The following is a 14033-nucleotide window of genomic DNA, read 5'->3' on the forward strand; positions in this document are numbered from 1 at the left end:
GTTTTTTAGGAGCTTATAAAAAAGTCAAAGTTTTGTTGAAATTTTCTTTGAGCTGAAAACGATTCTTGTTATAAAAGGAACCTCTCTACAGGCACTTGCCTCTAGAGGCCCAAGTTATTTTTGAAAATATTTCTTTTAATTTACGAGTGTTTTTTGTTTTAATTTTATTTACAAGAATGTTAAATTGTTATTTAAGTTTGCTCATTAGGTTTGTACATTGTGTATACATTTGGTTCTTTAGGTTACTTTATTGATTTATTACATTGTGTATACCATTGTATACAATGTGTTATTGTAATATTTTCAAAAATAAATCATATTCTATTCTATTCTAATTCTAAAAATGTGTACAGACTCCACCGAACTGCCTTCCTGGATCTATCTTTTAGGTTCTTGAATTAATTATGTTAGTGTTAACAAATAGTTAACATCTAACTTCATTTTAACTGTCAATGTTTCTGTATATAATATTTAATAATTGCTCTTCTCAAATTGAACAGATTTTAAATAAATAAAATGTTGTTAAAAACAATGTCAGGAAATCCGGTTCAACTGAAAAACAGGTGAATGCCATCACCTGTTTGATTTAAGGTAATCGATCTTCTCATTTGATGATTCGTACTTTCAAGAAATATTCGGCACCACAATGGCATGTTTATTTTAAAACATGTGCATGATGGGGATTTAAAAAATGGTATAATAATACCAATTGCACTTTATAAATACGAGTAGTTTTTTTCTATTATTACTAATGTAACTCATTTTATTAATATCATTTATGATAAGTAACCTGATATGTATTCTCTTTGATCTCTTTGTTGGACTATAAAAAGTTGTTGCATTATAAACAACCGTTATTGAATGTTGAGAAAAAAAGTGAATGAATATTATGTCCCAATAACAGTCTGAGGGGCTCCTCAGAACCTGTGCGTTATCTATTGCTTATCTGAATATATTAATAAGTCCGACCTTTTCCCTCTGCGATGAGGTTGTTTATTGTTAATCTGTGTGTCTAAACTTGTCCTTCAAAATCAATATTTATTATGAGCTCATTGCAGTTATTACCTATGCCTTGTCGGTATTCTGCAGTGAATAAGCAAATATGCATTTAATTTAAGGAGAATACCATGGCAATGGCAATGCTGTTGCTATCATGTATCGGAAAAGATATTTAAATTCACGGATTATCAAGTTATCGCGTTTTCGTAAATGTTCATCAGGCCTTCTTGGAAGCCAGAATACCTTTTGGTCAACATGGAGAAGGAAGACCTTGGTTATAGAATTCGATGAAAATATTGTAGAAGAAGTCGAGGATAATTCAAATGTAAGACGAGATAAACAGCCCATAGGATATTGCCAAAACAACAGTACCATCCATATAATGTGCAACGTGTGCAGACTTTACTACCTTGTATTTATCTCGCATGGAAATATTTCTGTCGAATAATGTTAGAAAAACATAGGTTTTTAAATAAAATCTTATGGTTAGATGTAAGTACATTTCAAGAGTGATGGTTTTTTAAACATGCACAATATACACTACTGGACAACTGAATATCATCACTTGATGAGAGATCAGGCTCATCATCAGTTTAAGGTAAATTTGTGGACGGGCAATTTAGACGGGTAAACGGCACTCTGCACAAGAATGCAATGCTTCCAGAAATGGGCGAAGAGTCAAACGATCCTTTTTAAGATACTACGGCCTTACTGGTGGACAACAGTTTGAACATTACTTATAAGATAAGTGTTAGGGTAAACCTCTCCATATAAACAGAAAACTTTCGTCTTTGACCTCAACATTACCTCTTAAATTTTGAATAATAATTGCAAATGCTGATTTTAGAATTAAATGTAAAATATTATTTTTTAATGCCAAAAATATGATTATATCATTTTAAAATTCCCCTATTATGAACATATTTTTAAATAAACATGTCAGTGTAGTGACGGATTTTTCTCAAAAGCACAAATCATTGAATGAGAAGATTATCTTAATTACTTTAACATCGAAATTACTTTTTGTTTAATGAAGTAACGGTGATGGCATTCGCCTGTTGTTCAGGTGAACCAGATTTCCTGACATTACGGCTTTAATTTAAAGCTAACATAATAACAAAAGTCCTAGTTTTGTAGCAGGAGTGCATGAATCCAAAGTAGCCATTTGTGTTTTCCAAAAAAGTGTCAATATCTCGTAAACTAAGCGACTTTTACTAGGCTAATGTTTGGTTATTTGGTTTTATCATTGGCCGGCCTATTACCCCAATTCAATGTGTGTGTGTGTGTGTGTGTGTGTGTGTGTGTGTGTGTGTGTGTGTGTGTGTGTGTGTGTGTGTGTGTGTGTGTGTGTGTGTGTGTGTGTGTGTGTGTGTGTGTGTGTGTGTGTATTCTCTTCATGTGAAAATAAAAAACCAAATATTGGTAAACTCTTTTTTTGCATTTTCGTATGTCAGCATACTTCTTCAGATAAAAAAGTGTATAAATATTTACAAAATCAAATAATTAAACTAACTAAATAGAAACAAGAAAAAGAACTTCATAATATCTTTGACAGCGTTATTATTAAGTTATAGATATTTTGGTACAGTGATATGGGGCCAAAAAACCATTAAAACCTTTTGTTTAGATAAAAAAAATGCAAGGATAGTTTGTGTATTTTAGAAACAAGACGGAACAAAAAGCATATTAATAAAAGTAATTTATAAGTAATCAGAATCCTATTATTTTGAGCGGTCGTCATGCTTCACCCTGTATATCAATTTAAATGTTATTGACAATTTACTGATTTTTTCTTATAATGTACTAACTACTCTATTTAGCTGTACGATTTTGAATGTACACTGTGATATAGTTAAATTCGCGTGTATACTGTATGCACTGATACAAACAAGAAGCCAATATATTCGGTATTGGAATAAAAGAATATTTGTGTCTATCCTTATCTTAGATAATCATTTATTGAATGTTACCTAAGTTTTATGACATTTATATCTATGCAAATAACCACATGGCAATGGACCTCAGGGCTTCATAGTGTTATAAAAACCCTTTGAAGTAAACCGGAAAAGTTCCTTATTTTTATTGGTCTATGGCATTTGTTGTCTTCCCCGTTTGGAGGTAAAGTAATTCGCATTATTTGGAATTGAAACTTCGAACTGTTTGTTGTGTGGAAAGTTTTACAATTTGGCCTAGATCATAAGAAATAGTGTGTTAGCTAATTCAGTGAATTAATTGAAGAAGGAGTTTAAGTTATTTGGTGAACATTTGCAGTGCAAATTAGTGTAGTTTAATTGTATTCTTTTCTGAGCGAATTAGTGCTAGGCTACGCATATCTGAAATATTTATTAAAGGTTTGTTTATTGTCCATGTTTAATTGCATGTTAGTATAAATAGCCCATAGTATAAATGTAGACTTAAAAAGGCATCTAAAGTCTATCAAATTATTTAAAAATTATTCGTTTTTTTATTCATCTGTAAGCTGTGATGGTACAACTTCAAACCCCTTTGTTGTTGAAAATGGGAGTGCCACATGGCTCAATTCTGGGGCCATTTCTGTTTATTGTAGCGGGTAATATTCTGTTGTATGCTGATGAATAGACTGGTTTGCAACTCATAAGGACTGTGCAAACAACAGCAGAAACACTTGTTAAGAACTTTTTTACAGATGCTTCATATTGGTTCATTTTTAACAGTTTGTGCCTAAACCAGGACAAGGCTCAGGCGATTACTTTTAGCTTGTGCAACAATGGTGCTAATATGGAGGGAGTGAAGTTGCTTGGCTTTAATCTTGATTCGAAGCTTGTCTGGAATAAACATGTTGATGCCATGTGTAAGTAAGCTAAGTAGGGTAATTTTTTTGCTTCGAAACAAAAAACAAGCAGTTGAATGTTTTTTCCACTAGACGTAGCCTATTACAATTTGTAGATCAGCTGAATAAATCATTTGAATCATTTAGGTTGATTTAAAACAAAAAGAATAGACAGGTCTAGAGTGGTTTTAACCTTATAATTAATTTATTCAGAACTAACACTAATTAATTGTATAAAATTATATAAAGCTAAAATCTTGTGTGTTACCGGTCTTTATTTATAATCTAGAATAAGTCAAACTATTGAGCCTATGTTTTTCATTTATACTGAGGATAGGTAATCGATTAGGTGAATTATTGTTTATTCAACTAGTACCCAAGGTAGTCAGTCGATAAGTTGGTTGATTTGACTATTCATAGTCATAGTTTTAAAGTAATAGATGGACTAGTAGAGTGATTTTGGATTTACAAAGTAGTATTTAAGTAGTTTACCTCGTTTAATATAAATACGACTATTGAATTTAGTTAATTGATGATTAGTATTCTAATAATAATCATCAATTAATCATGCATAATCACTACTTTCTGTAATTTAATTAGTTGTTATTTATTTTGTTGATGTTATATTTAAGTTGCATGCTCTTTTGTGAAATTATTGTATATTGGCGGATGCCGTTGAAATAATAATAAATAAATAAATAAATAAATTAGTCATTTATATATTCAAGATATAAAACAAGTAACTTGATTATTTGCTAATAATGATTGTATTGACTTATTAAAACTGTCATAGCAGACCATAAATTACTGTGTTGATCGTGATGAACTGATCTTAAAACTTAACTATTACAGTATTATTGGGAGTCCAGCTAAGTTCTTTAAAGCCTATTTATATAATCGCAGGTAAAAAGTTATATTAATGGAAACTGGTCGAAAGAAATGGTGATCAGGAATGGTGTAGCTCAAGGGTCAGTCCTGGGCCCTATTCAGTTTTTATTGCATAGAAATGATTTTCCTAGTGTTTTTAAGGAAAATCTTTTGTATACTGACGACACAACACTTTTAAATATCCATACAAAACTTTGACAAACTACAAGTTCTTGTTAATGAAACAGTTGAGGAAGCCTCAGTGTGGTTTAGATCAAATGGATTTGTACTAAATTAAGTCAAAACTCAAAACATTTTGTTTACCCTACAACAAACCCCTTCTGTTGATACATCAATTAGGCCTATGATTTCTTTTCTTGTACTAAATTTCTAGGACTATTTATTGGTAGTAATTTAAGATAGAATCCTCATATTGAATATATTTCAAAAAGATTGTCTAGAGTAACTTTTTTACTTAGACGTATTATAAATTGTATGACTGAAAACTATGTAAAATCTGCATACTATGCTTATTTTCAATCAATTATCAGATATAGCCTAGTATTATGGAGTAGTAGTGCTAAAATTAATGCCATCCTTATCATGTAAAAGAAAGCTTTCAGAGTAATAACAAAATCACAAACACTAGAAAACTGTAAACCACTTTTTATCAAGCTTGCAAACTGTTATTAATTTATATTTTTGACTTATTATTATATATTAAAAAAAATTAATCATCCATTTTGACTAGCAACTTGCATTGTTATAACACCAGAAATAGAAATAGTATTGTTATTGAGTATTGTAGATTAAGCAAAAAAAAACAACATAGTCATGTTATAATTACTCAAAAGATTTACAACAAATTACAATATCTGGTAATTATCTAACAAAACTGTTCAAAGTCAAACTGTACAACTGGCTTCTAAAAAATCCATTTTATGATATGTCAGAGTTTTTCAGTATGAAAGACATTAACTTTTAGATAGTTTAGTTTTATAAAGCGCAATTACTTACTGTTTTTTCTACATAATGTTATTGACATAAAAAATATATCTAAAAAGTCTATTATAATAATACTTACTGTTTTGACTACATCACTTAGACGTATAATAAGACTTTGTCAATGCTTTTTGTAAAATGACAATAAATCTTTATTTATTTTTATGTGCTTGCTATGCCAGGATCGGCTATTTTTGGGGAGACTATAATAAGCAGCCTACACTTGTTATTTGATTTTCTTTTGGCTGCAGTATAATAAGTGGCCATCATGAGAGTGGAATCAACTATTGATTATAAATATTAAACTATTAAATATAAAAACATTTGACCCATAAATATTCATAATTGATAATTGCCAGCTGTTTTTATTTTACAGAACAACTGTATTATTTGATACAATCTTAAAAGGCTATTTAATGTAATTAATTAATTGGCTATTAGACATAATTGTTCCAAATTAATTCAAACAAATTAAAATCATGTGTAAGGTATTTGAGTATTGGCCAGCTGCAAGTACAAAGGCGATGTACATGTGTTATTTGTGTCACAAGCTGTCAGACATGTTTATCCTTCACAATGGTAAAAAGTATTAAAATGTTACGCTATTTTGCTTTTTTGGCTGCAGTATAGCATGCAGCCACCAACACAGACGGATGATGATTAGCAAATGATATGGAATCATCAATATTTATGACCATCCAAAGGACTGAAAGCAAAATGTCGGATCAAATAACATAATAGATATTTCAAAGAACAATATGGATTGGCTAGTTTTCAATCTTAGAAATTAATGTATAAATATTAATATAATTTACAAATTAAAATATTATACATAATTACAACAAAACAATAATATTTACTTATCTTATTTATTTTCAAGGCTAAACGTGACTGCTTGTGAAACAAAGATGACACGTACCGTACGTCATTGTTTTTGAATTGTTTATTAAAAAAAAAAACTGTGTTCTGAAGGAAAGAGCCTCATCAAGGAAGATTCTTCTGTCAAAGTCAGTACTGAATGATCCGCCCTAAACATCATTCCACTCTTTAAAATTACTGCCCTTAAAACCAAAATGACAACTGTTCTTAAAATAATACATAAATATATATATATATTAATCTTCAATAAGAAATCTTCAAATGTATTAACAGTTTCTATATTTCGGCTTAAGCCGTCTTCAGGAAATTACAAACATATAAATAAAAGAACATAATAAAAATAAAACATATATATATATATATATATATATATATATATATATATATATATAAAAGCAAAGCCATAAAATCAAAAACTAAAAATCCACAGTGCCGAAAGCTATTCCTAGGGTTAGATCCACAGATTGCCTGGCAGTCATCCTGATTATCTTTAGAGATGTTGTCAGAAAAGAAACCAGTTTCCACCTACCATCCTATAAGGATGGATGAAAGAATAGTTGACTACAGTCTGTATAATCTAGTGTCCGTGAGTGGATATCTCCTCATCCACTACATGCATGCATAATTGCGCTTGCTATCTATCATTCATCAGTTGTGTGCGACAACATATATTCTACACAAATATGTGAACTGTACCTGTATGTTATAGACTCACACATTCTTATTTTAACAGTATGACATAACTTATATAGTGAAGTCACCAACCTTTTAATATCAATAGGTTAATTTTTACATTTTAATTATTTTTGTTCTTGAAGTGCACTTCTTAGCTTAGTTCTTGTTACCAGTTCAATTGGGGGCATTGATTTCTGTCTGTTAAAAAGATTATGGTTACATTGGTCTTACAGGTAATATTGGTAATGAGAAAAACATAGTATAAACAAACTGGTAAACCGAGTATGTTGTGAAGAGTATATTATTCATATAAGATTTATCAAGACGATGGAAACTACTTTTTTCAATTCGTTAGTCTTGTGCATAGCATAAACATTTTAGATTATCCTGTAATGCCACTTTTAAAGAAACTATTTAAATAGTAAATAAATTGTATTGTTTGTTTTTTTTACTGGTACTGATGTAAATTGGATGAACGAAGCATAGCTCTTCTGTATGATAGTTTGGAAGTTTTTATTAACTCTCTTGTCTATCACTTTATTAAAAATATTTTATCATTTTTAAACTAAATTTTTGAAGATCTAGCTTCAAGTTTGGAACATAGCTTAGAACTGAATAACAGTGTGTCAATATGCAATTTTCTCCTTTACATAATAAACACTCATATATATTTATAAAGTGGATATTTCTAGGATAGTGTCCATAAAACAGAATACCTCCTACCATCTGAAAATAATAGACATTTGCCACTGCAATTTTATTTTATTTGCATAGTTTTTCTGATGCAAGTGAACTTGCTTTGTGCTTGCTTGTATATAAAAGAAAATGTTAAAATAAATTTACTAATTTGTAAAATCTGTTTATGCCCTTGAAACTATTTATATATTTAACACATTTTGAGTTTGACCTTGTATCTGAACTTATATCATTTGGTAGAAAAATATACCAACTACTTACTTACTTAATTACTTTTTCTAGGCAATTTTACAGCATTTTGGATTTGTTTTTCTCAACATACTATTAAATATTGTCTTAAAAATGTTATATTAATTTGAAACATTATAATTTTTTCTTTAAAATAATATACAGGATGAACTAGAAATATTTTAGGAATTTGTTGTGTCAGGACAAACAAAGAATGTAATATAAACATGGGTCAGAAATGCTTAGTTTATTGTTTATATATCTGTAGATTTTTATTTTTTTTTTTATTTTTGAAACTAGTAGATATATAAAACTTAAATTTGGTTCAGTTATCTTTCTTCCAATCTCAACTAAATATAAAAATTAATATATTATCATATCACATTTTAAGATGGTAGGTGGCTGAGGTTTTTAAACTTTAATGCCGTAAAAACCTGTAAGACTGATATTTTTAAAGAATAATCAAAAAACATAAAACTTGGTCAGTAAATAACGTAGGTATAATATTTTATTTATTGTAATGCATAGGTGCCATAAACATGTAAACAATAACAATTTGTACAAAGGGTGATAACATTACCTAATTGTTGAAATATTTATAATGCAGTTTTACAACACAGTTCACTTAGCTTTTTGCACAACACTTCTTGGCGTAATAAAACTAATCCGTCATGCTTAATGACACATCACACACCTTGCAGTAGTATCGTATCATTTTCCTTCTGTATACTCTTTACAGTTGTTATTTTTCCCTTGTATGAGCTGACCTTGCTGTATCTAGTTAGCTTTTTCTTTTTCTGGGTTGCAGGAATTTTGTCTGGAAAATGGTGTGCAGTGAATCCCATATCTGAAGTACGTTATATAATTCTTTGAGTTTCCTTGTTTGTTCCTTGTAATGCTAATTCGTTTCCAATGACCTTCAAACATTTGTCAAATAAAGTATTGTATTTCATTGTAAATTATGAAGCTATTTTCCGAAGCTGTCATCAATGTACGAAAGAAAACCTTCTTCCATCACTTTTCTGTTAAATAAGTAGTAAGAAAGTTCGCTTTGATCCCTGTGGTCTTATACCAGTCTTTCCTTTGTTGCAATACAAAATTACATCTGGTTTCACTTTTTTATAAGTCCCTTTCTACTTCTTATGTGTATGGCTGTAAATGTGAATTTGTATGTATGTAGTTGATGAGTGTGAGCCATCATATCTCTTGTGTCATGACATTTTACTGCCGAAATTTCACTATTATTTCTGTGAAACAATTTTTTTGTTTCAAATGCTGGTAATTAGTTCTTGTGTCTGCCATTGCTTTTAGATGGAAGGAAACGATTATACCACACTGAGGTCTTTGAACGTTGCGAGTGTATTATTAAGAAATCTATGGATTTAACTGTTTATTGCTTGCTCATTTCTCCAACCCATCATTTAAAGACTTAGCATGCATTTTTTAAAGGCGAGTTTCAGGATCGTGCTACCGGGAATGTTGTGTGCAAACTGGAAACCTTCATGTTTGTTGAGATATAGTGATGGCTGAAAGTTAGCAATGTCTACGTTATTTTTTAAGTGATATTGAAAGTGATTCATTACTTCATTCATCAGGAAAACCATCATCACAATGAAAGTAGAACTTTAAACTTGAGTTCCCAAATTTTCAGTGCAGAGAATTTAAATTTGGTGTTACACATCATTGATGTTATTTTAACCATTTAATATAATACCATGTACACAAGAAATATTTATAGCTTTTTAAGAATTAAAAATTGTGCAATGAAATTGTTTCAAAAACTTGGTGAATGTATGGTTGAGAAATGTCAATACATTTTTTCCTGATTCTTATAATTTTACCCCTTTCTATATCTTATTTTGAGTTTATAATTGTTTTTCAGAATGGATACTCCACGTAAAGATGATCATCATGAAGGTATCATTAGTGCAACGAAAAGTAAGAAGATCTTTAAAAAAAATGCAAACTACAAAAAGAAATTGGCAGCGGTTAGGGCCAAATACTGTCCTATGCTGGAAAGCCTGATAAGTCAAAATACAACAGAGATCCGATACAAACTACAATCTATTTATGATATCCTTACAAATAAGAGAAGGTAAGATTATATTATTGATAACAAATTGTTTTAAGTTTGTACTGTTTAAGCACTATAAACAGTTTGTAAACAACGCTTTTTCTGATACATTGTGTTTCTAAAACTATTACAAAAATTTCATTGACAGAAAAAATATACATTGAAGTGTAATAAGCCAAAATCATGTATAGAAAATATAAAAAAACCCATAGAGCATTTAAGAAATAACAATAACTAAATAATTTATATTGTTATAATACACACAGTCACATATTAATGCACTTTATAAAATAAGTTTGTCAATTGAGGTACAGCAAAAATATTTAAATATAGTCAGGGGTTATAAAATTAGAATTTTGGAAAGAAATTCAAGGCCATCGTGCTGGTATTAACCCTACAAAGGCAAATAACTAGTACTAGTATTTTAACACATTAACTACAGAAAAATAAGTATATACAATCTCCTATGGCTAAACATATATTATGTCAATGTAGTTTAGTTTGTCTAAAGCTAATATTTATCGGTGCGCCCTGCTCGAGAGTGCTATTGACACTGACTAAAAACAGCACTACTATTCAATGTATTAAACCATGTCCTCCAGTGGCAAATGACTAGTACTTGTATTTTTTTCAGCCATTTTCTATATCAAACTTTTGCTACCAGACATTAAATCCAAGTAGGTCATAATTAGATTATTCGGGACTGTTTCCTTTGAAGTAGGAGTTTATTGAATTATAATGCATAATATACATGCTGAAAATGTATAGTTGCGATAAAAACTTTGATTTGCTCACATCTCGTCTGCAAAATTTTATTATTTTGTAACAAAATTAAATTAGTTTTGTTTAAAGTAGGGTCTTTTTACCAGTTTGCATAGAAAATCTTTTCTTGCCACTTATGTATATTTTACAGATTTAAAAATTATATTTGCACAAGTAGCCAAAAAGTATCTGCCATTACAGGATTTGCAACTGCCACTTCTTCCAGGGTTAAATATGTAGGAAGAACATAATTTGTGGTGCTACTATTAAATTCCAAATTAATTTATATTGAAATCTTAAGTAAAGTATTAAAATGGGTTTCAATTATTGTCGAGGGACAATGCTATTAACAAGACATAAGACTAATAAATTTCATTTAAATTCTAATATTCTTCTTGAATATAATGGCTAACTTTATGATCTTTTATATTGCTAAATTATTAGGCATTATTATAAAATAATATTATTAGCTATTATAATTGAAGGCATTACAAAATTGTTAGTTATTATTAAGGTATTACCATATAAAGATATTACTAAATAGTACATGGCATGTTTGTATTGTATGATTGTGTGCTCTACATAGTCTTCACATATTAAATAATACATTAATAAAAAAATTAAAACTTTTAATTGATATTACCTGCTTTGAGAAACATAAACATATTCTAGTATAACATACAAGGAAGATAGTTTCAGCGTTGTGAGTTGGCTTAAATATTAATATTGAGTGGTCATCCATGAATACGTTTTGGGATCTAACACAAGAAAGACTGATAAAAAACTCACTAAAACAGTAAAAAGCTACTAAATGATTCTTATTATAGGCAGTTAATTGAAAAGTAATTAGTTTTTAAGAAATCATGTCATTTATATAGGATGAAGATGGCGTATCTAATCAAGATGGAACGTGTCTTGGAGAAATTATACAAGATGGCACTAAGGCCCTCTGTAAGTGATACATTTTTTTATTTTCTCTGCATGAGGAATGATCAATTAGTCCATTTTATTGCATGCCATGAATTGAAATTTGTTTATTTAAGTGACCATTGTATTGGTATGTGTACAATGCCCCCCTCCTCCGATGCCAGTGACTATTGTTGTGAAGTGTCTGCAATGTTAGCTGTGTCGCCAACTGTCCATGTATCCATGGATACCGAGTCAACTCCATGTGAGAGGGTGTGATGTCAGTTATGCCATGCAGCATGTGCGTGAGCACAGAAAACCACAACGGTGAATGGTTTCGTTCCTTAAAACCTTTCCATGGTCTTCCAAGCCCATATCTATTGTTTTTAAATTTATCTCCTAGTTACCAAAATATTCATTAATTTTATCTAGAATATTTTGTTAGTTGACTCTTTTTGTTGCATGTTTTAGAATGTATTAATCAGTCATTTACATTTATTATTTTTTTATTGTATGCAAGTAACTTTTTTAAATTTAAGTTGATTTATTTGATTGTATACAAATTTAATAAAATATTTCTTATTATTTTAACGAGAAAATTGCTCCTATGCTTGATGAACTATTGTAATTGTGCTACCCTGTATATTGAGAAACTTTAAAGTAAAGTATTATTTGTTAGCTCAGATAATAATTTAGAAAATATGTACTTTAGGCCAAATTCACTGATCAAAATTTATTATTGACCAAATTGATTACAAGTTCACCTTAGCAATATTATTCGACTATAGTAAGGCCTTAGACTGTCTGGGACATCAATACTAAAGAAACTCAAGGATGTCGGAATACAGGGAACTGTATCTTGCTGGTTTAGGAGTTGTCTTGAAGGAAGCTCACAATTGGTTGAGATAAAGCATACAACAGAAAGCTGTGTAACTCAGTCTGTCAGATCTGAGTGCCTTCCTATTGCAAGAGGGGTTCCCACAAGGCTCGGTACTGGGCCTAGTGTTGTTCATTCTTTGAACTCATGACTTCTCAAATTACATTAGAGCCTACAGCTCTGTGATCATGTACACTGATGACACCACCTTACTTTGTAAAGGAAACACAGCCGAAGAACTAAGCATAAATGCTTACATAGTCTTAAATATGACCTACGACTACTTTGCTTTAAATGATCTGGCCGCAAACCCTATAAAAATTAAAAACAGATACATTTTGGCAGGACAGGACAAAACATATTCCAGATCTACCTGGTGTTCTATTGGAGGAAGAGAGTAAACCCTAGGGCCTCACTCTAGATGCCAAAATTGGTGTGGAGCCCACATGGCATTGAGTTACGTAAAAAAATGAAGATTGAAGCAAATAAGCACAACAGATGTAGCCAAAGTCATGCATCATGCATCTCTGGGAATCTCACATTTGATACAGTATTGTAATCTGGGGTGCGACCTCTGCTACTAACCTGAACAGAGTATTATTACTATGCAGAAAGCACCAATAAGATCTTAGCTGAACTGGCAGTGGCGGAGAAGAAAGCTGCAGAGAAGCTTTAAAGCAGCTAAAAACTAAGGGACCGTCATCGCTACCTCACTCTTGGTTGAAAAAATTAGCCTCCTCAGAGAAAATCAGAAAACCATGGGAACAACACAAGGAATTCATAAAAAATCTCTTCCAAGGACACAGGACAGCTTTGTTCGAAAGAAGCCAACCTACATCGGAACAAAACTTTTCAACCTCCTACCAAATGACATCAGAGTGCTAACTGGAGCTGCCTTAAAACAAAAACATGACACCTGGCTGATGGATCGACCCATGTACACCAGCCAAAGAATTTTATGGAACGTCAGGGGATGACTTCTTAGTTGTAAATAAAGATTATGATTGATCGATTGAAAGTTTTATTAGGTGGGTGTTTAAATTTTTGTCCCAGAAACTGGTCAATTAAGTAATTAGTGGGTTATTTGAGGTAAAACATCACTATTTAAGAAGACAGGAAGTCTCAGTGACACCATATCAAACATATAATATCTGGCAAAATAAAAACATTAGATGTACAAAATTCTGTAGTATCTTGATTTATAGTAACTTGGTCATTATGAGTCTTACCTTGGTGGAAATATAAACACTGAATATACA

At 30.6% G+C, this 14033-nt stretch overlaps 1 protein-coding gene across 2 annotated transcripts in view; it reads left to right on the top strand.

Moving 5' to 3' along the window:
* Positions 1 to 3104: 3104 nt before the first annotated feature.
* LOC124366076 overlaps positions 3105 to 14033 on the top strand; it is a 37883-nt gene continuing 26954 nt past the window's right edge. For both annotated transcript variants that reach the window (XM_046822302.1, XM_046822303.1), the window contains exons 1-3: positions 3105 to 3350; positions 10038 to 10250; positions 11870 to 11942. In XM_046822302.1, the coding sequence (XP_046678258.1) occupies positions 10039 to 10250; positions 11870 to 11942 (285 nt within the window). In that variant the 5' untranslated portion in view covers positions 3105 to 3350; position 10038. The remainder of the gene's footprint in view (positions 3351 to 10037; positions 10251 to 11869; positions 11943 to 14033) is intronic.

The sequence above is a fragment of the Homalodisca vitripennis genome, chromosome 7, assembly GCF_021130785.1.
Source record: "Homalodisca vitripennis isolate AUS2020 chromosome 7, UT_GWSS_2.1, whole genome shotgun sequence".
Lineage (NCBI taxonomy): Eukaryota > Metazoa > Arthropoda > Insecta > Hemiptera > Cicadellidae > Homalodisca > Homalodisca vitripennis.